This window comes from Peromyscus maniculatus, chromosome 16 (genome assembly GCF_049852395.1).
Source record: "Peromyscus maniculatus bairdii isolate BWxNUB_F1_BW_parent chromosome 16, HU_Pman_BW_mat_3.1, whole genome shotgun sequence".
NCBI classification, from domain to species: Eukaryota; Metazoa; Chordata; class Mammalia; order Rodentia; family Cricetidae; genus Peromyscus; species Peromyscus maniculatus.
Window position 1 is genome coordinate 26,583,215 of NC_134867.1, and position 26,791 is coordinate 26,610,005.

The following is a 26,791-nucleotide window of genomic DNA, read 5'->3' on the forward strand; positions in this document are numbered from 1 at the left end:
CTGCACTCTGCCAGCCACAGCCCGTGCGCCCAACCGCTTTCCACGTGAACCCACCAAACAAGGTTTCCCCCGGGTCCCAACCTCGTTCCCTTTCAGAGGGGGGGTCTTGCCTAAAAGGTAAAAGACAAGGCGGACCTCCTGCGCCCACCCCCTCCTCGCAGCAGCAGCAGCAGCAGCCAATCGCCTTGCTCCGTGGTGCACCCCCGCGGCTTCGGATTGGACTACCAAGAGGCCCGGGGGCGGGAGCAGAGCGCCTGGGGTGGAGCGCGAAGCCCTGTCCATCACGTGCGGCCGCGGGGGTCTCCCCGCCTCACCACGCGCCCCGCGGCGCCCAGGGGGGTGGAGCCCGGGAGCCGCCGCGCCTGCGCGGTGTGCTTTCCCGGGGAGCAGCTGCTGCCGCCGCCGAAGTCGCCGAAGCCGCCGCTGCCGCCGCCGCCGCCGCTCAGCGCCCTCCGCGTTCGGGAGTAGAATTCGGAACCCCTGCGCCTGGCTAACAATGAAGCAGAGTTCCAACGTGCCGGCCTTCCTCAGCAAGCTGTGGACGCTGGTGGAGGAAACCCACACCAATGAGTTCATCACCTGGAGCCAGGTACGGGTCCGGGGATTCCGTGGGCCGCCCCCCCCCCCCCACCCCGGGTGCTCCCCACTGTGGAACCGGCCGGGCCGCGCCGCGCCGGGCTGGGCTGGGCTGGGCCTGCGGCGGCGGCGGCGCGCGGCCTCCCGGTCCCTCCTTCTCTCCCTCCCTCCCCCCCCCCTCACTCACGCGGACCCCCCGGCTTTGTGTGAGCCTCGAGCCGGGCCTGGGCCGGCCGGCCGGCTCCGCTCGCCGCGGGCCGCGGTGGGGGAGGGGCGCCCTGGTAACGGTCCCGCCGACCGGCCGGGCCCGGTCCGGTGCGGTGCGGTGCTCGTTCGCTCGTTTGCTCGCTCGCTCGGCACCGGCCCCGCGGCCCCGCGCGTTCTGCACACTCATCCTCCGCTCGCTGCTGCGGGCGCGGTGGTCATTCGCCGGGAGCGGGCGGGCGGGCGGGCGGGCGCGGGTCTTCGCGGAGGAAATCACCTCCGCGGGGATTGATTGCTCGCCCTCGCGTTGCTGGGGAGGGGGGATCTTTTATGATGATTCAAGGGGGAAAAAAAAATGTACAGACTCGGATTAAAACTGCATGGAAACGAACCAGTTGTGGTTTGGAGACTGGACCATGCTTAGTCGGCTTTTTTTAAAAAAAAAAATAATTATTATTATTTTAGTGAAAGTGGCACTAGACCATGCTTAGTAACTTAGCGAGGAGTTAAAAAAAAAAAACGAGTCGTTAAATCTCACTGAGTAGTTGCTGGCCGAGTGGTATGTGGCTGCCCGGATCAGTTTGATCCAGATTCTACTTATAAATAAAGATGACCTTAATCAAGCCCGGTATCTTGCCTGGTCTAAGTTATGCGTGAGATGAATGCGTTGCCTAGGTGACCCAAGGACCCTCCCCCCACCTTCCTAGTTCCACACAAAGATTCTTTGCAGTGATTATTTACATCCCTTGTGCCTTTGGTTTAGTAGGCTCAGTCCTTAGATTATTGGAGTCACTTTATGAAGGGGATTGGCGGCTCTTAACTGTAGACGATCACCTCTTCGTGGCTATTTTCATGTTTACAGTTTTGAGTAAGAGAAAACTTAGCTTAATATAATGATCTCTCTTTCCTCTGTTTCTGTGTCTTTTTGTTTGTTAAACTAGTTTTCAGTTTTACATGCTTTTAATAGCGAACAATGGAGTACCTGTTATTTTGACAACTATATTGAATTTTGCGTGGTATTAGTGTCATTTATTTTTTTAAACGTCTAGAATTCACTTTTCTTATGTATTCGTCAGCTCGGTGCCCCGCCCCACCCCCTGCAGGTTATGTAGATTAAGTATTTGGTGAATTTGGTACAAAGAAGTGAAAATAAGAAAGGTAGCTACCCGCGTGTACTTAAAATAAACAGATGTCTCATGCTTTTCATCAGCCAGAAGGATTAAAGGTTGACAAGGCTGGATCAGTACAGACTGTTACTCAGCTGTGTTTTAACATTAGAAATTGGACTGAAATACTTTTCCCAGCCAAGCTGAGTTTATTGAACTTCTTTAACTTGCAAAAGTCTGCTTATTTGTGCTGTTAAAAGTACTACTCAAATACATTAATAATTGGTTCTAATTAAAGAGTATTGTCTAAGTAGTAAGTCTAATAAATTCAAATTAGCCAAAACATTTTAATAACTTTCTTTTGATCGATTTAAAATGTGGAGAATTTAAACCAGTGCTTAAATATGAAGTCTTATTACATGAAACAAGCTACTTAATTATTTTTATTCATCTCATTATTAAGTCTCAGTTTATATTTTAACTGCCCATTTCTAATATACCAATAGGCAAGTCAGGATATTTATTCCAGAGACACAATTAGTGCTTAAGGTTTAAATCATTGAAGCTGCTACAAAATGTAATGGGTTTGGTTGGAATGGTATCACAGGTCCTGGGATAACAATGAATGTGGCCCAACACATTTGTAGATGACAAAGTCATATTGTAATGTCAAAGGTTTGACACCCCTGGTGGAATAATATTGAAAACTGTCTTACAGATCATCTAGATCATCCAGGTTCTTGTATAGTTATTTCCATGCTTAGTGGGCTATAATGCTTATGTGTATACAGGGTAGATGAGACTCCTAACAAAATTCTGAGCTCCAAACTCTCCCACTATCTGCAGTATTCTTTTTATACAGGCTGGTACTATCTTTAGTTCTATATCAGTGTTGCCCTCTACAACTAATAGGAAGTTCTGGGCAAATGTTATCTAAAGCTAATCCTAGTTTCTTTGGACAGATTTCTCTCCTGTTTTCTTTTACAGATTTTTCCAAAAAGCAATGCCAATACAGAATGGTAAAACTTTAAGCTGATGTTGGATGGAAAACTGAAAAAAGTTATTTTCTCTCTTTTAAAGGAAAGAGTTATTTTCTCTTTTCTAAAGATTTTATTTTTTAATGTGTGTGTGTGTGTGTGTGTGTGTGTGTGTGTGTGTGTGTGTACACTTGAGTGCAGGTACCTGCAGAGGGCAGGAGAGTGTCCGATTTCCTGATGCTGGTGTTATTAAGGGCTGTCATGAGCCTACCCACCTGAGTTGTAGGAACCAAACTGGGGAACAGTATGTGCTCTTGACTGCTGAGCCTTCTCTCCAGCTTGCTTTCTCCTTGATAGCTTTGCATGAGGCATTCAGTCACTTCACTTCTTCAAAGAAAATATTACCCTTCTTAGAGGGTTTCAGTGGGGTAGATAGAAAATATTTCCTTAAGGAGGCTTTGTGTTAATTTATATTTCTGTTAGTAATAAGTGAGTTCTAAAGTTTTCTTCTGTTTATTAGCCACTAGGTTTCCTGTTGTTTGTATTATAGATTTTTTTTATCAATATTTTTATTATTTATGGGAGTTCCTTTATAACAAGTATATAGTTACCTACTGTTTGTTGTAATTGTATTTCTTCATCTTTAAAAATTTTTTGAAAATTAAGATAAAGTTGAGGCAGTTTAATGTATTGGTTGAATTGAAGGAGAATTAGCAGCTTTACAATGCTCTATTTGTTTTCCTTGGATCCGTTTAATGTTTAATTAAAGGTCCCATGTGTTTTGATAATTTGTTATTGGGATATTTTACACTATTGTAGTTTCACATTGTCTTCTCTTTAATGTTTTATGGAGAGAAATGTGCTTTTTCTTTTCTATGTCTTATATTTATGTAGAATAAACTTTTTTAGCTGGTTTGAAGGATTTATCTCACTGCTTTTTTATTTACTTAGTTGCCCAGCATCTTCTATTAAATAATCCTTTTTTGGACGATTTATGCTGCCATCGTTGTGTTGTCTTTTTTTTTTTTTCCTCTCTAGTAAAATAATATGGCATCAAATTAATCATTTTAGCTGTGCTTAAGTGTACACTTCAATTATATCATTTATTTTAACATAACCATTATCACTGCCCAACTCTAGAATAACTTTTATCTTTTCCAAACTGAAATTATGGCTTAATTTGTATTGCTGTGATGAGACATTAAGACCAAGGCAACTTGTAGAAGAGTCTCTTTGAGGCTTACAGTTCAGAAGGTGAGTCTATGACCCATTGGGATGGGAGCATAGCAGACACACAGGTACTATGTGTATGTAACTCAATTCAATTGTAATGGATAATTAAGAAATACAGATTAACAATTAGTCTTCTATGATAGTCAAACTTAAAGTCATGCTAGTTAAGTTTTCTAGGTATACATAGATATATTTCAATTAGGTTTGTACAGAATAGGGCATCTAAAATGTTTTAAAAACAGACTTTCTGGACCGTGAGATGTGTCTGCTCCTGGCAGCACCAATTTACTTCAAAGAGGAAGATGGGCATCGAGGACACTCTATGTGGAGTTTATCTTCTTGGAAGAACTGGCCATTTGGCAAGAAACTGTTCTTGCCTAGACTGATTGACAAAATGTATCAACTGGACATGCAGGAAATGGAAAAATGACCACTAAATTTTGCTAAAACAAGGCGAGATGGTCCTTCAGGTTCCTGCTTTGCAGAGGAGACTGCCAGACATTCTATAGGACATAGAAAAAAAAAATGACTATGGGACTAGGCCTGTGGACTGAAGATGGATACCCCAACATTACTAAGGAACTTTAGGTGACTGTCCAGGCAGCCAGCTGTCTCTGTCATCCTAGATTTTTGGAAGTTGCTTACAATGCACTTCCTATTTACTTAGGTAATATTATATCCTTCTGAAGTCTTTGATGTAATTGAAGACTAGACGGTTATTATTTTCCTTAGTTATGATAAAAGGTAAGTTAGATATGAAACTTTAGACTCACAAATATAGGATAGAGTATTTTATTTGAATTTGCCAAATATAGACTAGATATTATAACTGTAATTCTTGCTTGATAACTGTTTTGTTATATATAATTTTACTGTGTTAAAGTTAAATCTTTCCTTTTTAATTAAACAGAAAAGGGGAAATGCTGTGGAATACTGCTTTTGTATACTGGTTTAATAAAATGCTGATTGGCTATTAGCCAGGCAGAAAGTATAGACGGGATTAAGCAGACAAGGAGAATTCTGGGAAGAGGAAGGCTGAGTGAGTCAGGAGACACCAGCCTGCCGTCCAGGGAGCAGTATGTAATGGCACAGAGGTAAAGCCATGGAAAACGTGGCGATGTATAGTTTAACAGAAGTGAGCTAAGTTTAAGTGCAAGAGCTAGTCAGTAGTAAGTCTGAGCTAATGGCCGAGCAGTGATACTCCTCAAACAAGACCATACCTCCTAGTCCTTCCCAAACAGTTCCATCAACTAGGGACCAGTCATTCAAATATTTGAGCCTAAGTAGCCATTTTTATTTAAACCACTACTAAATGCCTACCTGTTAGACAGTAACTGTCCCCTCTCTCAATCCTGAACAGTCACATCCTATTCTACACTTACCTTTAAGAAATTGGCTTTTTAAAATACCTTGTGTAAATTGTATCATACAGTATTTTGCTCTGGGACCAGCTTAGTTCACATAGCATAATGTCCTTAGGATTCATTCATTTTGTAACGTCAAATTCTGTTTGAAACACTGAATAATATTTGTGTCACATTTTGCTCATCCATTGATCAGATGAAGAACATTTAAGTTGCTTTCACGTTTTGGCTTTTGTGACATATTACAGGGATCATGCAATGCTGATATCTCTTCAGGTTCTTTTTTACTTTTGGAGTATTTATATAGAGTAGGAATTATTAGCTCTTTGAGTATTTAATGTTTTTTGTTTATTTTTGCAACAGTTTTTTGTTTTATAAAAGCCATCTAAATTGCTGGGAAGTAGTTTCTTGTTTTTATATTCCTAACGATTTGTGAATATTGAGTATCTTTTATGCACTTATTTGCAACTATGAATCTTTCGAAAAAATGATACTCAGAGACCTTGCTTATTTTTAATTGGCTTTTTTTTTTGTTGTTGTTGTTTTAAATATATGTCACATATCTGACAGACAAGTCCTTTTTACCATTTTGTGGGAGGCCTTTTTACTCTTGTTGATGTTCAGTGTGCATAAATTATTAAACGATATGGTCCCAATATTTCTGATTTTGCTGATGTTGCCTGTATTCAGTATTGTATTCAAGAAATCATTTCCAGTTCCAAAGTCATGAAGTTTTTCGTGTGTGTGTGTGTGTGTGTGTGTGTGTGTGTGTGTGTGTTTGATATTTGGAGACAGGGTTTCTCTGTGTAGTTCTGGCTGTCTGCCTCTGACTCTTGAGTGCTGGAATTAATGGTGTGTGCCATATCGCTTGGCAAAATTCAGATCTGTGATGCTAATGTGTTAGGTTTTTTAGCTATTTTGAGTTAAATTTTGTACATGATGTCAGGTAAGAGTTCAACTGTATTGTTTTGCATATGAGTATCTTGTTTTCTTGGTACTAATCTAGAAGCTAGCCTGACCTGCTGGTGATGGTGCTGCAGCCTGTTGTAGCTTCTCATAGGCTGAGGCCTGGAGTGAGTTCTAGGCCAGCCTGGGCAACTAATGAGACTGTCTCAGAAACTAAGGGCTGGAGAGATGGCTTGGGCATCTTGTTCTTGCATAGGACTTAGGTTTGGTTCTCAGTACTCACATGCTGGTGCACATGTAACACAGTTCCAGGGATCTGAAGCATTCCTTGCACCTCCATGAACACCAGGCATATTTTTAGTGTACATACAGATATAGGCAGAACACTTAAGTACATACAATTAATCAGTGGGTTAGTATTTGCCTAGCTCTAAATGTAGACCCCAGTAATTAATCAGTTAATTAATCTTGTAACCAGAAATCTTTCTAAATTCTTTTATAGTTTTTCAGTGTAATATACTAATTACACTGTTACATATGTTATGGATAGTGTTAAAATGGTGATTTCTCTGTTTTTGTCTGTTTATATTAGCTTTAAAATAACTTAATAGTATTGTCTACATATTAGACCTTTTGCTTACCTAGTAAAAATTCTTTTTTTGTTTGTTTTTCGAGACAGTGTTTTTCTGTGTAACAGATCTGGCTGTCCTGGGACTTGCTTTGTAGACCAGGCTGGCCTCGAACTCACAGAGATCCACCTGCCTCTGCCTCCTGAGTTCTGGGATTAAAGGCCTGTGCCACCACAGCCTGGCAGTAAAAATTCTGTTAATATTTTATCACAGAGTATGGTACAGTTTTTGGTTTGATGCTGAGACCTAAAATGTTCTTATAATTTGACTTGTAATTTTATATATATAGAATGTTGGTCTGAAGGTATCTGGAAAGGTTTACTAGAGCTGATTTAAATTGACATATATAACTTCATCAGAGGACCTTAACTAAGTGACATTTGTGGGCTTTTTTTTTTTTTTAGAATGGACAAAGTTTTCTGGTCTTGGATGAGCAGAGATTTGCAAAAGAAATTCTTCCCAAGTACTTCAAACACAATAACATGGCCAGCTTTGTGAGACAACTAAATATGTGTGAGTATGACCAGTGGTTTGCTTCTAATGCTATTAACAACCACTGATTGAGCAAGCTTTTCTCATGAAAATAATAAAGTATATTTCTGTATAAGCTTTATTAATTTTGAGTTATCTAATTTTAGTCATGTAAATTTGAATCTTTGTCAGATGGTTTCCGTAAAGTGGTACATATCGACTCTGGAATTATAAAACAGGAAAGAGATGGCCCTGTTGAATTTCAGCATCCTTACTTCAAACAAGGCCAGGATGACTTGTTGGAGAACATTAAAAGGAAGGTGAGCTGCTGCTAACGTGCATTAATTAGGTTATAGACATGAGGCACAACTTTTTTTAAGCTGCTGGACTTAAGAATATACAGAAAAAGCCGGCTGTGGTGGTCCACACGTGTGGTCCCAGCGCTCGGGAGGCAGAGGCAGAAGGATTGCTGCAAATTGGAGTCCAGCCTGGTCTAAATAGTGAGTTCCAAGCCAGCCTGGAATATGGAATAAGACCCTCGTCTCAGTAACCCCCAATAATAACAGATATATGAATAATGAAAAATGAATGCAGAAATACAGAGCTATTTCTTATGGAGATGAACTAGACTAATAAATCTTTGATTAATTGTTCATCTGTTCGCACCACTTATTTCAGAGCTCAACTGTGCTGAGAGTAATACAGTCTTCACTTTAATGAGGGAAGGAAAATGCTCACCATGGAGTCACAGAGGGTAGAGTTACCCAGTGTAATGGGAGGGCTTACTCTTGAGTTGGCAGAGAAAAACAGCAACTGTCTTCTGCTAAAATGAGATGTCTTTCCTAAATCCATAGAAGGTATATAGAAAAGAAAGAATGAGGATATTGATAGTCCAGTGGTAGAGCACTTGTAGCACCTTGAAAACCCTGGATTCAATTCCTGTCACCAAAAACGTAGGAGGTAGTGGTGAAAAGGAGGCAGGGGAATACTTATAGCCCAATGGCTAGAATATGTAAGTCTAATTTAACATGCACAAGGCCTTAAGTTCAATCCCAAGTACTGCAGAATAAAAACAAAAGATGAAGAGCCCATGGAAGAAAATGACCTACCATGCAGCTGTATTATTACATAATTTTAACTAATGTAGAATATGATAATAAAGAGACTTGGAAATGATAGGAAATTTGGCAGAGGGAATAAAAAAGATCTTCATATTCCTGCTCATCTCAGTATGATGGCTTACTCCTACGTAGGTTAGGGAAAGGGTGAAAAATAAAGTGGTTAGTCCTTGATTTCTCTTGTGTTGAGCTATAAAGTTTATTCTTGCTCTAGAATTTATCTAGAAATTTGTAACTACATCTCATTTATTTAATAGGATACAGAAACTTCTCATAATAGGAAGTTTGAACTACAATTAGTATATATTTAATTTTCTAAATTTGTATTTTTGGAAGGTTTCATCTTCAAAACCAGAGGAAAATAAAATTCGTCAGGAAGATTTAACAAAAATTATAAGTAGTGCTCAGAAGGTTCAAATAAAACAAGAAACTATTGAGTCCAGGCTTTCAGAATTAAAAAGGTAAAATATTATTTCCAAATATAATCCTAATATTATGGAGGTTGGGGCATGTGTGTTGGGGTTTGGAGAGTGTCTGGTGTTTTACTTTAATCCTCAATAGCCAAGATGAAACTGTAAGTATCAGTTTTCTTTACTTTTAGTTTGTAGCTGTAGACTTTGTCCTAATAGCAGGTTTTAATTATGGTTGTCAGACTATAGAATGTTGCCATGAAGCTAGTCTTGCTTATGAAATGATAGATCTTTAAGATAATATAGTAAATAGTACTATATCAATTAGTTTTCATGTGATTTTTCACACATAAATGAGGGCACACGTTAGAAATCTTATAACTAGTTGATAGTGTAGTAAATACAGTTTTACATAGATTAGTTTTCATAAGGTCTTCATATATAAGTGACTTAAATGTATGTTTAATTGTGTGGTCTGTCTATTAGGAAAAAGTAGGGCATGGGAAATAACACACACACACACACACACACACACACACACACACACACACACACACGGAGTTGCCCTACTTGATACTGCACATAGTCCCAGGAGAGGGTTCCACAGACCTCTTACCTTCAAAAACGTGGCTTATCTTGTTTTATAACATTATTTAGTAGCATTTTCTTAACTGCCACACTATCAACTTGTATATCAGTAGGTGTGTTTTATTCTTATATATATGAGGAATTCCGTTAATAACAAGAGCCTGGGGGTAGTAATTTCACACATTGCATCTTACAGTTTTGCTGTTAATTGTTCCTAATTCAAATATTTTCATGAGTGACTTTGGACTTTGAGTCCTGGTTTGAATAAGCCTTCCACTTTCCAAATTTGCTTATTTTATCTAACTGGTTGTGCTGTTTGCTGTTTGTCTTCTGCTGGTAGCATCCTTTAAGTTAATTCAAGAATTTGATCATTTAATCATTCTGTAAAAATTTTCTGATAACTCTATATGTGAATCTGCCCTTTTGTTATAATAGTACAGATAACTTGAGGAAGATAACTTTTGGGATGTTAATAGAAGTTAAAATAAGCATTTGATAGTTGGATTATCCTCTGTATTTTATTAGCTCAGCAATACTTAATAACTACAGTTTCGATTTTACAAAGGCAAGTAAGAAGGGAAAGGAATTATAGCTATTGGGTAAGTTATTGGACTTCTTTTGAAATGCTTAGAAGTGTTCTGCGCTTCCTTAGAGGGTGTGAGTTTACTTTAATAGGTGCAGAGTTATCTGTATGATATTAGGCAGAGTTCCATCACTTCATCTTCATAGCAAGATCATGATTCTTTCCCTGGCGGTGTTTATGGAAGTTTAAGTGTTCCATACATGTAAGATGCTGAGCATAGTGCCTGGAGCATGTCATATGCTGGTCAGTGTCCCTTTCCTTTGTGTCCTGAAGGAATTACCAAAATCTGTATATAATTGCTCTCCTGCTTAAACCTAGTCTACTTTTAAACAAAAAGTACCAAGCCCTTCTATCAAAAGGAATAAATTACCTGCTACTATATGCTTGCAACTATGTATCTTAAGGCTTTTTACAAGTATTGCCATGACTAGTAGATAATACAGTTGAGAACAAATAATTAGAGGATAGGAGAAGCATAGTTATGTAGTATTTGTTTCTTTAGACAAGGTCTCACTGTATAGCTTAAGCTGGTCTTGAACTCATAGTTCTCCTACCTCTGTCTGCCTACTCTCCCCTCTAGAGTTGTGAAATTCTCTGGCTCTCTTGATTAAAGATGTGGCTTGGTCTTCTGACCAAATCTTTCTTGTTTGGTTTTTAAATAAATTTTAATATGGCTCTCTTGATTAAAGATGTGGCTTGGTCTTCTGACCAAATCTTTCTTGTTTGGTTTTTAAATAAATTTTAATACAGTGAGAACGAGTCCCTTTGGAAGGAGGTGTCAGAATTAAGAGCAAAGCACGCACAGCAGCAGCAAGTTATTAGGAAGGTAAGAAGCCTCCCTGCCCACACAGTGCTCTACAGTTGCTTGATAAGTAGACAGTTGACTGATTGTGGACTGTTGGTAGTTGTTGCTGTTTACTCTGATCGGCATAGTTCATTTTTAAGTCACTTGGCCAAATTTCCTGCGAGTTCGACGGTGTTTTTTCCAGTGTGTGCTATAATTGGGCTTAGTATAAAAGTAGTTTAAAAAGTTACAAAATAAATACAAGATATTGAGATGAAAATTAATGGAAGAATTAGAATCTGCCCATGGCATCATGTCCTTGTCATTTAATCTTTATATTCCAATTTCGACTTGCTATTAAAAAAGAAACATGAGCGTAATGAAGCTGTCTATTTTTTGCCTAGGAGTAAACTGGACTCAGCAACAGGTTCCTTTGAGGGGAGGGTGAGGGAGAGAGGAATCTTGTTCCTGCTTGAAAAGGCACTTGAGCTAAAAATAAGCTTATGAGTGAACAGGATTTGGATCTAGTGAACCAGGCTTACAGTGGAGATGAATAACAGTTGTCACATTTGGCCTATGATCAAATAGTATACTAGTTTTGTAAAATAAGATAACATTAAGGTTGGACATAATAGAATTCATTTCCCAGTGTTTCATTTAAGTATGTGTGTTTTTAGAACTTCTGTAGGCAGTTCTAATGCATAGCCCTGTTTAGGATAGTTGAGTTAAAATAACAGGTTTTTAATTTTGTACTTGATGAAAAGATCTGTTACTGTTTTTCACAAAATAGCATTTTGGATAAATATTAACTACTTAATCTGAATTTTTTTTCCCCAAGGCAATGATAGTTGGTGAAATAGTTAACACAGCACTTCAGTTTTTCACCAATACTTTTTCTGCTCAGTTTTGAAGTTATATGCTATATAATAGATATACTTAGTTGATACATTCTTAACCATGTTAAATTCCATACACATATACAACTCTACAGAGTCTAAAACAGTCCTCCCACCATTTTGGCCTTTATTCAGACCCTGGAGCACTTCTTTTCATTGTTACCCACTGTCTGCACTTGGACTTGGCATCTTTAGGTAGGAAGCTGACAGTAAAATTTCAGGTCCCACGCTAAGCCAGAGTAGTGCTCATAAATGTTACTTAGAAGACTAAACAGTTAATACATTCATTGCTGGACCCCATCAGAATTCAGATCAGAAATTTCTGTGTTCAGGTTGAGGAATTAAATTTCTAAGAAGATACTAGAATAGTACTGCTGGGCCATGTCTTACTTAAAGAAACAAACTTATAAGGTTCATTTACAGGTCTATCTGTTTAGGAGTTTTCTCTCTAAATTTAATGAGATATTTTAAATTTACGGTTGATTTAAATGTCTGATTGGGCAAGCTTAGATGGATGCATTGCAACAGTAATATTTATAAAACTGGCCATTGTACTTTTTCGGACCTGAAAGATGATGATCTATTCTGAGTTAGTAATTACTTTTGCCTCTAATGATATTACCTTAGTTAGGAAAATGTTGTCTATCAAACACCAGTTTGTCTGTCTTTGCATCACACTTAAGTCTTCCTAAAGAAACTGCAAATATTGTGTTAACTTGTGAGAACTTAAAATGACTGAGCATTAGTTGGTGTGTGTTTTAGAATCATTTATTGAGAAGCCTGCACAAGGGCAGAAAGCTGGGTAGTAACTGATAGGGTGTGGACAGAAGCTTTGATGAAAGAATTTTATTTACATTTTCCTCTCAGATTGTCCAGTTTATTGTTACATTGGTTCAGAATAATCAGCTTGTGAGCTTAAAACGTAAAAGGTAAGTTTTTTTAAGTTTTGACTTAAAAACTGTTTGGTGTTTAATCATGAATACCTGTGTTTGCTGAGTATATGTCTGGTACCAAAGAACAACTCTCCCTTGTTAAATTATGTTAGCACTTCAAGAGTAGTCTTATCAGGGTAAGCATCCTTTAACACAATGCTTTTAGGATAGTAAAAATATTTGAGATTGTAATTTTTTTCAGATTCTGGGATATTTACATACATGTGAGGTGTCTGTGATAAATTTTATGTCTGAACTCAAAATTCATTTAGGTATTAGACATACCTCATGCATGCATGTAGTCTGAAAGTAATTATCTCTTCAATAATTTTGTACATTAGGTAGTTGGTTTGTCAAGCAGCTAAAAGGGCTGAGAAGGATGCTTTTAATTGACCATAGCCCATCACATAAATATAAGTGACTTTTCCATTTATGCCATACTAATGCTCAAAAATTTACTTACTTTGGAAATATGCAACCTATTATCCTATGTGCCCAGCTTCATGCTGATGTTTTTTTGTTGTTCTGTTTTTTGTTTTTTTTTTTGGGGGGGGGAAGGCGGAGAGAAGTGAGGCGAGGCTAGATGGTCACTTTGTAGACTTGAGGGTGTTACTAATAACTGATTTTTCATTCATATTAACAGTTTAAAGTAGCATTAGGAGGCCCCAGTGAGGAGAACTCTTTAAAAATAGGTTATTTGTTGTGAATAAGGAGAGAATCAAATATTTGGTTTATTTTAAATATGGTTGACCCAGTCTTTTCAAATCTTAATGATAGGTTGTGATGGTTATATTAGCGAGTTATACCATTGGGACACCTAAAGCAGAAGAAGAGCTGAGAGAGTCACAGATAGAATGACCTATAAGGCCAAGATTTCAGCAGGTTATAATGTCTGCTGCCTCTTTCTGTGATGCCACTGAAAAAAAATCTGTATGTGTTGTAAGGAATTCAGGAGTTCGAAAGAATTTCTGTTGTGTTTTTATTGAAGGTTTTTATTCACTATTGAAGTAAGTATGCTTGAGGTGTTGAGTAAATTATTAGAAAACTTAAATCCCTTTTATTTTTTTCTCTTAGAATTATATAAATATTTTTGTTTACAGGCCTCTACTTCTAAACACTAATGGAGCTCAAAAGAAGAATCTATTTCAGCACATAGTCAAAGAACCAACTGATAATCACCATCATAAAGTAAATTTTAATGTATTTTATATTTATTGTCTCAAACTAAATTTTATTATGGCAGTATTTCATGCAGTCAAAGACGTTTAGTGAATAATAATGTAAGTGCTCATTCCCCAGCTCTATTAAATCATGACATTTTCATTATTTGCTTTAAGTATTTTAAGAAATAAATCATTACAAAATAGTTGTTTATTTCCAAGCTTTAATATTTGTTATTGCCATGGGTGTTTTATGTTTGAATTCAGGAGTATTGCTGCTATTTTGCATATGTCTAAATTTCATGTAGATAATGTTTTTTCAATACTCTGCATTGTGACTTGCACTTTGATACAAGGGTTTGATTGAACATGGGCCTCTTACCTGCTAAGCTCGCAGCGTACCAGTGAGCTGTATCTCGGCAGTGTGGCCTTTTATTAATTTTGGAATTGATAAAACATGCAGTTTGCTATGATGCTGTATAGATTGAACAGAATGATAATGTCGTCTTGGTGTAATATGATTGTGGAACTCACTGCTACTTACTCCTTTTCATCTTCTGTGATGAATATGTACTGACTAGGTTACTTTTCTCTACCAATTTCAAATATTTTTGAATACTTGTATTTTTTTTTCTATAGACATATCTAATTGCAGATTAGTATAACATCAAGCTAGTCTAAGCCTCTTTTTATGATACTGCTTTCTTGTTGATAATCCTTTTCTTTTTTGGTAGTACTAGATATGAAATCTAAGTTCTTGCATGGCAACGCAAATACTGTACCACTGAGTTACTATTGTTAATTTGAATGTTGGGATTTTTAAATATGAGTCAGATTTATTATTGAACTTTTATTGAGGTTTTGTTTATCTTTTATTTTACCCCCTCTGGGACAAAGCAGCGTTAACTTCATATCACAGTGTTTATCCCACTTCTTTTTCTAAACCAAGTAGATGTAGCCTGATTTTTGGATTGATCTTATATAAGTAGATGAGTGTTCGTTTTGTTTGGTTGTTTGTTTTAGTTTAACTGAAATTTACATACTTTTAAAGTGTTTCATGTATTTTAGATGATTTTTTTAAAAATCGAACTTACATATTTTTAAGCACTTTCAACTTTTACCTCTGTCATCTAGTGTTAAAACTTTTAAAAATTGTGCACTATAATAATGATTTGCTTACTTTTAGAGAATTGAACTTCTTAATGTAACTGACCTGAATGTACCTATACATTTTTTTCTTTTTCTGTTGGTGATAGTAGAGATTGAACCTAGGGTCCCATGCTTGTTAGGCAAGTATGCCACTGACATATATCCCCAGCTCCTCTTTTCATAAGCTGTCTAGGCTGCTGTTGAACTCACTCTGTAGCCCAGGCAGGTCTTGAACTCGGAATTTTCCTGTCTGACCCTCCTGAGTAGTTGGGATAACAGGCCTGGGCTACCTCTTAACATTAAAAAGAACAAGTTGTTGGTAAAACAGCCAAAGTATCTTTAACTATGGAATTGTTGAAGTTCTGAATATCTCTCAGTGAAGCTATTTAATGAGTAAGAATAAAGCCTCTTAGAAACAGCAGGTTCAGAGGGTGCAGTCACTGTCAGTGCAGTGGCTGTGAGATTATGATTGAAATTTCTGAAGACCTAGAGCTTGTTCACTATTTTTAAAGTCGGTTAGAATATGAAGATCTCCATAGAGACAGTCGGGCATGTCATCTTCAGGGTCTCTTACAGTAAAGTAATTTGTTGTTAAGTAGAATGTGGATATATATTTTATAGCTCTGTAAAATGCTTTTATAACTCATTAATATGTGAGTCGCAGAAGGGCAGAGGACAGAGCTGTTTTGTTTACTGTCCTCAACATTTAGTAAGTAGAATGTGTCCAGTTTATTTATTCAATGATATCCTTTGTAGTAGTCCATATGTTCTTGTTTTCTCCTGATCTTTAGGTTCCACATAGTAGGACTGAAGGTTTAAAGTCGAGAGAGCGGATTTCAGATGACATAATTATTTATGATGTTACTGATGATAATGCGGATGAAGAAAATATTCCAGTGATTCCAGAAACTAATGAGGATGTTATATCTGACCCCTCCAAGTAAGGAATCAGGAGATATTTGGGAACATGTTCATCATTTGTTCTTAGCAAACAAATTAAAAAAATCCTGGTTCTTTGAAAAATTTAATTTTCCAGATTTGGTTTGAAATACTAGTCTTTTCCTTATATTTAGAGTATTGAGCCAGATAAACCATCTGTCCAAAAAAGAAAGAAAGGAAGAATGAAAATAGATCATTTCTATTTGGAGTTAAACCTTTTTCCTTGATTCATTGTGGTTTTCTATCTTATGAATTATCAAAATTAAGCTATTTACTCCAAAAAAGGAAACCTTTTAATAGGTGATTTGTGAATCCCACCAGAGAATGGAAATCAGTTTGCCTTCTCTAAATTACATTTTTTTCTCATATCGCTGCTGTAGCTGTAGCCAGTATCCTGATATTGTGATTGTTGAAGATGACAATGAAGATGAGTATGCGCCTGTCATTCAGAGTGGAGATCAGAACGAACTAGCCAGAGAGTCGTCGTTCAGCTTGGGAACCGCTGGCAGCAGCCCTGTTAGGTCTGGTGCTGTCCAGCTAAATGGCTCATCCGGTCTGCCCTCCGAAGACCCTGTGACCATGATGGATTCCATTTTGAATGACAACATTAACCTTTTGGGAAAGTGAGTATTCATCTAGAGGCTTTGAGTTACTTTTTAGTATTCAGTTCAATAATGCACCTGAAGTAAATATTAAATTTCTATAAATTCAAAGTAATAATGATGCTGATCCTTTTAGATGCTGACCCTGTCTTGTCTCTTTTTGTATTGATCAAAGTTGAACTCTGTAGTCAGGGGTTTAATTGTCCCATGAGTAGTCTTGGAACTTTGTTGAGCAATTCATTAAATTTTTTTTTTAAATAAAATTGTTGTTGTAACTGTAAGATATTCGTGCTTTTAACTGTACCAATTCTGTATACTAGTGTAGTTTCTATTAAGGGACACATTGTCTTAAAAATATAGTAATTTATTGTACAAAAGTAATCAATTTGAATATTAGAAGTATTAGTGAGATAGTAGAGAAGAAAAGGGGAAAGCACACGTTTATGGCAGCACATCTTCTCTGAAAATACTAAATTTGTATAAAATGTAGAGTTTTTCAATTTTTAGAAATCTCAGATATTAAATATGATGTCTTTAGAACTGGTAAGGACTTTAGTCACTAAGGTGATTTTTGTAGAGCTGGATTACCAGCAGTGATTTGAAATGTAAGTATAAGAATACTTAATAAATGTGAATTTTTTTTTTTTCTTTAGGGTTGAGCTGTTGGATTATCTTGACAGCATTGATTGCAGTTTAGAGGACTTCCAAGCTATGCTTTCAGGAAGACAGTTTAGCATAGACCCAGATCTTCTGGTTGATGTAGGTATTTTGGAAAATCTTTACTATACTGGTAGTTTGTGTACATACATATTTAAAATCAATACTTTTTGTAGTCTACACTTTCTGCATTTTACTTTCTTAATTACTGATTTTATTAGGAAGCATAAACAGGCACTGATACTGTGATCACTGTGTGCCTCTGAGGAGCAGTTGCTTCTCTGGTAACAATATACCATTCTTTTCAACATTACCACTACTAAATACAGGCTCTGTCTGGACTTGTTGCTGTGTGTTACTGTATGTATATTTTGTTCTAGAATAAATTGTCACTGAATAAAGATCTTTGAAAATTAGTAATAGAAGTACCTAATCAGGGAGTATCATAGAGACACTTCTTAATACTTGGGGAATTAATGTTTTCTAGTAAAATACCTTTCATTATATTTGCTATATTTTGAATATCTTGAGTGATTCCCTGTTCTAGTCTTTGTCACTGTCTGTGTGAACTTACTCCAGTATTGTCTGGACTGATAATCTTTTCTCTGATTTCAGGCCCTATGAATCTTTCTCACCCATTTTGCTTTTGTTCTCTGGCATTCTGCTTATCCAAAGCTTTCTAGATTCATCTAACTTTGTCCTACTCATATGATTCTTGTTAAAGATCTGTTTATTCTGAGAAATCTTTTGCCTTATAATGAACCTTCTTTAACATCAAAGGATTCTGTAATATATCACTTTAAGAACTTCTTAATGATGCCAAAAGGAATTAGTCCTTTCTTACTTTTCAGTCTAATTTCTGGTTAATTAATCATTTGCATCTTTTCTCATGAAATTAATCTGTCACCTAGCTTAAGCACCCTTCCCAAATCATCAGAACCACTCAGGATTGTATTTCACTGTCTTTAAAGATTTTCTTCCCATGCTGACCTTGTTACCATGGTAAGTGAATTAAGCTTCCATGTGATATCCCATTTCATCTAGATAGCAGTAACCTACCAATCCTTGAGTCCATCAGACCGATTCCCAACTCTGAATGTGGGTGTTAAAAGCAAAATTTTGTTATTTATCCTATGGTCTTTGGATCATTTCAATTTTACTTTGAACATTTACTGAATTCATATTCAAATTTCCATATTTGCTGAGAATATTTCACTGTGCTTCAGGCCTCAAGCTTCGGCTTTTTGCAGCTTTGTATCATTTCTTAGAGAAAATAACTCAATGCCTCCTTAAACCCAGGTGTGTGTGTATGTGTGTGTGTGTGTGTGTGTGTCTGTGTCTGTGTCTGTGTCTTTCTGTGTCCCTCTGGTTTTGTTTGCTTTATCCATTTTTCATCAGCTGGGCTGGTGGAAGATGACATGCTTTGAATTAGATAAGTCTGAATTTGGATATTCTTAATACTTAGTAAATACTTAATACTTAGTAAATACTTAGTAAGTTACTGGCCTTAGAAAAATTAACTTCCTTTTTTAAGACAGGGTTTCATGTATTCCCTAAGCTGGCCTTGAACATGGCATGTAGCTGAGGATGATCTTGACTTTCTGTTCTTCCTGCTTCCCTCCTAAGTGATAGGATTACAGGCATGCATTAGACCATTACACCCAGTTTACACTGTGGTGTGATTAAACACAGATTTTCATGTGTGCTACTCAAGCACTACCAACTGAGCTACATCCCCAACATGGAAAAGTTGTCTTTCCCAGTTTCTTCATCTATTAAATAGGGCTAATGCTTAACATGAAGGGCTGCTGGAAGAATTAAAAATAATTAACCCTACTATTAGTGCTGTATTTTAGTACTATAGAGTGGTCTACAAGAGAATTCATTTTGCTTTTGAGACAAGATCTCATATAACGTAAACTGGCCTTGTATCTAAGCATCCACCTCTCACATGCTAGGGTTATAGATGTGTTCCATATGAGGGTATCAGCATCTTATCTTCCTAATTATTCTCTTTCCTGTAAGAATTTTTTTTTCCTGATTTCTTTTATTTTGGAACACTCAATTTTGTATCATTTTTTGTTTTGTTTGTTTATTTTCCTCTATTTCTTGTCTCTCTATTCTTCCTCTGTGAAAACATTTTGACATTACTATGCTGTTCTGAAATGTGCATATCTCTGTTTGTTAATACTTTAAATGCAAACTTGGCTCAAATTCCACTCTATGACTTTGGGATATTCTGCTTTATGTGCCTGTCTTTAGATTATTAAATTAGATTGTAGTGTCATAAATTTTAAAGACTACTTCTGGCTTGCCTTGTTCTCTGAAATGGATGGTGAAGATGGTCAAGATGTAAACCACTAATTAAGTGCATTGTAGAATTCTGGCTTCTCTTTACAAAGTTCAGTTCTTTCTTATATCAGGGTAGAGTCAGGAGGAGGTCATCAGGCCTCAGAATTGAAGAAGTTGCGTCAGTTCTTTATATGTGAACTGGCTGTGTATTGTCCCATCTATCTTCTGCGAGTATGTGTGAGATACTCCAAAGTCAGTAAATAGGATTTCGAGGCATAAAGGGAGAAAGAAGCTTACATTGCTGGCCTCACTCAGGTGTACCACCCTGTTTATAGGTACAAAATTACATCAGGCTTTTCTAAAATAGTCACAGGCTGAATTGACATACAGATAGTAGTCATCTACCACCAGAGATTTGAGCTCTTTACCTCTTCAGCAGCCAGTGGGTGATAGGAAAAGAAAGGGAAATAAAATGAAATAGAACCAAGGATATTCTTAGGACAGCTATGGTCTTTTAAGAAAGGAGTCCATGTCTAAAGAGAATGGAAGAAGAAAGAAAACTGTGACCTCTGTATTTCATTGTTTGTGAACCATTGACTTTGGTCATTCTTATAAAATGTGAACCTAATTTCTGTTTCAGTGCTCAGACTAGTCTTAGGGGTCTTATTCCTCCTAGGATGTGACCTCATCCACTGCTTTGCACTGCTTCTTTTAAACTTGTGTATATAACTGTTCAAGTCAGAACTTGTGTTATTTGGGTTGGTCTGAACCATTTCTAGAACATGCTCTACCTTTTTGGTGTAACTGTAACTCAGGACTCTGCTCTCTTCTCTTGGTACTGCTGATACCTCAAAGCATCATGTTTATGCCTGCGTCTATGCTTTCCTCCCTTCTTGGACTCCAAACGCCTTTCTGCTTTTAAAGCTCTACTAACTGTTGTGAAACTGGATCATGTGTGAGTTAGTTATTTAATGTCAGTATTGTCTTGTAGATTGTAAGCTCCTGGAGAGCAGAAAGAATGTTTCATGGTGATGACTTAAAAGTTGTATTTATGAATTGGCTGGACTGTGAGTACAGCTCATTGGCATTATTTTGACACTTAACAACTACCTTTGCTACGTGGAACATAAAACGAAGTAGGTATGGCATTTTGTCAGGGCTCCACTTGTCATGTATGTTAGGTTTCACTGTCAGAGTAGGTTCACCTAATTAGTAGGTATTCAATGAATGCTTAGTTTCAAGACATGGGATTTAGCATTTGGTGCTACATATGGCCAAGGATGTTTAGGGAGAGAAAAAAGATAAGAAATTGAATGGAGATTAAGGAAGGGATAAGAATTGTGGGAAACTATCTCAAATGATTTACCCCCCTATAGAGAAATCCTTACAACATAAAACTCCATCTAGTGCATGGCCAGCTCGCTCTGCCTTTGTTTGTTTTTTCGCTCTGCTTTCCTGCTTTTCCAACCTTGTTTTAATCTGTGGAAACTTCCCAGTGTAGGAGTGACATCCCTTCACTCAACATGGTTGTATAGAAATTTTTAACACACAAATCTTTTTAAATATTTTTTAAACTTATCATCTTTCTTGTTTGGTCTTTCAGCTTTTCACTAGTTCTGTGCAGATGAATCCCACAGATTACATCAATAATACAAAAGTAAGTTTTAATTCATGTTGCTCAGGACCCATAGCTATAAAAATATGAAAAAGTCCTAGTAAACATACATAGAAAGCAGTATCACTCTCAATTACAGAAAACATTTTATATCCTTAACTTGTGTGTGATTGAGATAGTAAAGTACTAGATGGAAAATCAGCCTTTGGTTGTGGGGTTATTCTTCATTGCCCAATTCTGCTGGCACATGTGGGATTCACTCTCAGTAGAAAATCAGCCTCTTAGTGCTGGGAAATCACCTGGCTTTGGCTTGTTCAGATATTTTTTTGAAATGTACATGATTAAAATATAATTTCTGCATTTTATATTCTTTCTTTCCATAAACAATTTCTCAGCTTTTTCAGTTGAAAATAACTGATTCATATTTCTTCTGTAAGTTCCTTCACTTTGTTAGCATTTTAAAAAATAACTAAAGCAAAGGCAAATTTTACTAGGTAGGAGCTTTACCTGTATAAAGCTCCTTTTTTTTCCCCAAAATAATTTTTTCAACATATAGGAACTCCAGATGGACTTAGGAAATTGACAGGAGATTCTTAAAGACAGTTTTTCATGGCAGATGCTTATAAATGTTATTTTTATATAGCTTAATCATCTTAAATTTATTCCCCATATCTAATATGTATACCAAATTGTCAATCTTTATTTTTTACTGATTACAAAATAAACCAAGTTCAAATTTTGGATTAGAGAAGTCAGTTACATTCTTGTCTTTTGTAATACAAATTGAGACATCTCAGATAAATATGAATGATTGTAGAGTTGATGAGTTGAAATGTCCTGTTGTCATGTGTAAGGAGGTTTTGAAGGTTCATCTTGGCTGACACAGAGCCTCAAAACTTTATGAACTTGTAGGGACACTGTTTGAGTTATTGACATATGGCACACTATTTCTGTAAATAACCAAATATACTAGATGTTTTTGGTTTTATAAGTTGAATGTCACAACTGTCAATGCTGTAATTGTAGATTAAGCAGATATGGGTAATGCATATAAGAATGTTTTGATAGACATTTCAAATAAACTGGCAGTAAGCTGAATTTCACCATCATTTGCCTAGGCTTATAGTAATATTTTGTCAGTTTATTGAGTGTTATTAAGTCATATAATATTTTAATTTAATGAATATGCTTTGCTGTTTATTGCTAAAATTGAGTTATTGTTCTTTGATTGTCCTCATTCTAGAAACCAATAAATTGAGAATTTTCAGAAATCTCAGTAACAGAAAATTGCATATTGCTTTTCTATTTTTATGAAAAATATTTTTAAGAGTAATGTTTTATAGTTCTGAGTCCAGAGTGATTGCAAATTATTGGTATTTTTATCTATAAATTTTATTCATGACAAGGGTATAATGACATTTAACATAATATTTTCTTATGTTAAGTATAATACCTCATACTCCTTAGTGTAGCTGAGTGTCCACTACTAAAGGATAAGAACTTTCTTGGGGAAAAAATACATAAATACATTCATAATCTTGGTTCTGAGATTAGAATATCAACAGTGGCATCCTTAGGAAATACCTGTTTCAAGTATGAAGTGTATTAACATTTATATATTGTGACTTCTAAATGATGGACTATTTTTACTTAAATATTTAGAATGGTTTAGTCTTTATCTTAGGGTCATTGTCTTTCTAGTATCATAGAAACTTTTACTGCTTCACTTTGTGATAGCTAACAGAGGGATGTACGAATTATACAGATGTTTGTTATACTATACATACTAAAGCAACTTGTAGAAATGTGGTACTCGGCAGTATCTGGTACTTAAGATTATCAGAAATCATTGAGCCTCGTCTGCACCTTGGAGTTTGAGCACTGCTGAAATGATGGCTGGTCTCTCAGCAGCATTGTAGATTTAAATCCCCTATGAACCAGAAAGGAAGAAGACAGTGGCTGAAAGAATCACCCGAAAGGAAATAAAAGAACCTAAAGAATCACAGAAAGGACAAGAAGAAACCATCACAGTTGAGGCTCCCAAGAGCAGGGATGGTTTCATAGGTGTCACTGTGTCATCCTCCGCGACTCTGAGGCATTTATCTGTGCTAGCTCTTCTGGTCACATGAAGAATATTGTGGGATGCATTTCTAATCAAAACTGTTTAAAATGCATATTTAATTATATCCTCACTAGCATGTAAAACCACCTGTCTTGGATTTATTCCCGTCTTTAGTCTTTGACAATTCTGTCTGTCCTATTACTGGAATGCCCTTTTCTTTCCTCCTTCTTCGGGTACTTTATTCTGGCCCTTGAGGACAACTTGCTTAGCCAGTCTGGTTAATTCCAGTGAAATTTTTCTCTTTAGTTCATCTTTCCTGATGGTCCCCTTTCTAGTATATTTCAGATGTGTTGATGTTATTTTATCAGTTGTTAATTTTTGATATCCTTAAGGAATGTAAAAATGTAAAACAAGTATTTTCATGTAATTTATTTTCTTTTAGTCTGAGAATAAGGGATTAGAGGCTACTAAGAGCAGTGTCATTCAACAAGTTTCAGAAGAGGGAAGAAAATCCAAGTCCAAACCAGGTAGGTATTCAAGTAGTCTTAATTTCTGTAGTTGCAAACCATGCAAATACTGTCTTACTCAACAGCTGGATGGGCTGGGCTCTTGCGTAGCATGTGCAAAGCCCTGGGTTCAATCTTACAAGTGTAGTTTGGCACTACCGAAAATGAAACCCATATAAACAAGTGAAGATGGACTGCTGCCTTGGCTTCTGTGGATGGTGTCTTAAGTTTATAGTACCCAAACAAAATGTAAATGGTGCGGTAATGGTTCCTGGAGTTTGAATCCCCTCCCCACCTTATTTAACATTAAAAGACAAATCTTATAGCTAAATTGAATTTAGGCTAACTTTGCTGACAGATAACTTCTCATTTGGGTATATAAAAGTATCTTTTATGATCTTTGTAGATAAACAACTTATCCAGTATACTGCCTTTCCGCTTCTTGCACTCCTCGATGGAAACCCTGCTTCTGCTCTTGAACAGGGGAGTACAACAGCATCATCAGAAGTTATACCCTCTACAGATAAACCTGTAGAAGTTGATGAGCTTCTGGCTAGCAACCTGGACCCAGAACCAACCCAAAGTAAGCTTGTTCGCCTGGAACCATTGACTGAAGCTGAAGCTAGTGAAGCCACACTGTTTTATTTATGTGAACTTGCTCCTGCACCTCTGGATAGTGAAATGCCACTTTTAGATAGTTAAAATCCACAAATGGACACTATGTATATATTCATCAAAATGATGAAGTATTTATTTTAAAGTATCATTTGGTACTTTGTTTTGTAAATTACTTTTTGTTTAATCAGATACTGTGGAATAAAAGCACCTTTTGCTTTTCTCACTAACCACACTCTTGCAAAGCTTTCAGATGTTACTCGGCTGCCTAGGTATAAATTTTAATGCACATTATTGGAATATCTTAAGTTGAATTCAAATGACCATTTTCTCAAGTTGTAGTAATTTGAATTTTTTATATACAAATACGACCATTTAATCCCAGTTGAACTTGTTTATTTGCAATTGAGTTTTAAGTTCTTAGAACTAAAGGTAGAAAACTCTGTTATAGTTAGTTTTTATTAAAGAATTTTTGACTTGGTTTATTTGTAAAACTGGGAACATAAAGTGCCTGTATCTTGTAATATTTCATGTCTTTCTTGGTTCAGAGAAATTCTTTTATGTTCAGAGAAATGTGTTAGTAACAGAAAAGGCAAAGTGTGCACGAGTAATCACTGAAGGGTTCCAGCTCCACATACATAAAAGAACTGGAGACAGGTTGTTGCAGTTAAACCGTCCACTTAGACTAGCTCAAGTATGTTTTCTGGTTTGTTCTTTTGAACCATGGTATTTAGTAAATAAATATGACAAATGTTGAGTACTAGTATTTGTTGTGTCGTCTTTGGAAGTGATGCCCACATGAAATGAAGGTGGTGGCTTTAAACTGTGTTGTCCATTTTTATCACAGTGTGGGTCACGTCAAGGTCCTTGTGCTTTATCTGAAAAAATACTGTCTATTGCAGTAAGGAAAGAATATAATGCTTCTGATCTTAATGTATTTTAATGTTCTTTGTTTAAAAAGCATACTGGCTTGCTTTTTATGTTTCTAATAAAGAACGGAGAGAAAAATACCTCTCATTGTTGCAAACAAGGTGAGAACATTATCGGTTGATGCCACCAAATGCCTACATTTTTTGTCCTGATACAACGTAAGAGAATCAAATCAACTTGTCTCTTTCAGGATTGGAGAGGCCTTAAGGCTAGGGTACTTCAAAACTTCAAGAAGTCTACACTCAGGCAGAAGGCTAGAAGCTGTGCAATTAATATCTAAATAGTACATATAATTAATTAGGCAGCAGAAGAAGGCTTTTCTGGCCATACTGTGCTTCAGGTATTAGAATTTTCTTCCATGTGGTAAATTAGAGTTCTAATAAATTAACATGAGAAATGAAATCTAGCATTTTCCTGGTCTTTTCTGACCTCCTTCGTTCAGTCCTCCAGTCTGTATTCCTTCACTGGCTTCACGCAGAGAAGTGTACACAGCTTCTAAAAATATTCATTCACAAAAGGAACAGACTTGGCTTTCCAAATCAGTTTATAGGAGAGCTACCCAACCCTCCTGCATACCCACTTTAGACTAATCAGTCATCTTTGATTATGTTCTGAGCTTTTGGAGTTGGTTTGTTAAAGCTTTTAGTGTGCACTGGTACATAATAGTCCAAATTTTGTGAGTTGTGAAACATTAAAAGGTAATTTTTTTCACAAGTACATCTTTTACTGGGATAAAGAGGATTTAATAAAGGCCGTTGAGCATCAGTTTTGATTTTTTGTTTTGTTTTTTGTTTTTTTTTTGTTTTTCGAGACAGGGTTTCTCTGTGTAGCTTTGCGCCTTTTCCTGGAACTCACTGGGTAGCCCAGGCTGGCCTCGAACTCACAGAGATCCGCCTGCCTCCGCCTCCCGAGTGCTGGGATTAAAGGCGTGCGCCACCACCGCCCGGCTTTTTTTGTTTTGTTTTTTGTTTTTTTGTCAGTTTTGATTTTTTAATTGATATAACAAATTTCATGTATTAATATAAAATAAAGGAATTTTGTTATAATGTTAATTCTTTTAACTCTTTCATAATTATATGTCAGAATTCAGCTAGTCATCAGGTCATGTTTAATTTTTCTGAAAGCAAAATACAAGAAACTGACCCCTAGGTGCCATCTACCCATGTCTGGGCCTGATCTGTTCAGAGAAATTCAGATCTCTCCTCCTAATATAAAGGTTGTACACAATTGAACAGCACAGCAAAATATATTATGTAAAGGGAATGAGGTACAGGTTGGACAGTGTCCTCTCTAAGTGACTTAGTTGATCTAACTAAACCTGTTTGGTTTAGCTTAGCTCAGCTGGATTCTTCAAGCAGCTGGGGCTTGTCTGAGAGTCTTTGCAGCTTTGCTCTTTTCTAAGGGGAGCTCAGCTTTTATTGTCTATTCTGGTAGGAAGAGGACTAGTGAAGCTGATGGGTTTCAGGAACTTCCTGAAGCTATTTTGA

General features: G+C 36.8%; 1 protein-coding gene across 4 annotated transcripts; it reads left to right on the top strand.

Annotated features, from left to right (window-relative positions):
* The first annotated feature begins 456 nt into the window (after positions 1-456).
* On the top strand, positions 457-25,140 carry Hsf2 (heat shock transcription factor 2). 4 transcript variants are annotated; one of them, XR_013045011.1, is made up of 13 exons: positions 457-589; positions 7,400-7,508; positions 7,659-7,786; positions 8,921-9,045; positions 10,916-10,991; positions 12,713-12,774; positions 13,878-14,057; positions 15,878-16,026; positions 16,406-16,648; positions 17,281-17,386; positions 21,180-21,233; positions 23,696-23,780; positions 24,166-25,140. XR_013045011.1 is itself a non-coding variant. In XM_076552498.1 (13 exons), the coding sequence occupies exons 1-13, from the start codon at positions 497-499 to the stop codon at positions 24,459-24,461; spliced, it is 1,614 nt and encodes a 537-aa protein (XP_076408613.1). In that variant the 5' UTR covers positions 457-496; the 3' UTR covers positions 24,462-25,140. The 4 variants fall into 4 exon arrangements, 2 of the variants coding, with proteins under 2 accessions (XP_076408613.1, XP_076408614.1); XM_076552498.1 differs by having other exon boundaries at positions 13,878-13,965; XR_013045012.1 differs by lacking the exon at positions 21,180-21,233.
* The last annotated feature ends 1,651 nt before the right edge of the window (positions 25,141-26,791 follow it).

Bases quoted from the DNA above. Each gene is read 5' to 3' on its own strand.
- Hsf2 (XM_076552498.1), top strand. From the start codon at position 497: ATGAAGCAGAGTTCCAACGTGCCGGCCTTCCTCAGCAAGCTGTGGACG. The intron at 12,775-13,877 runs GTAAGTTTTTTT...TTTTGTTTACAG, and splicing joins GTGAGCTTAAAACGTAAAAG to GCCTCTACTTCTAAACACTA. The intron at 23,781-24,165 runs GTAGGTATTCAA...TGATCTTTGTAG, and splicing joins AAAATCCAAGTCCAAACCAG to ATAAACAACTTATCCAGTAT.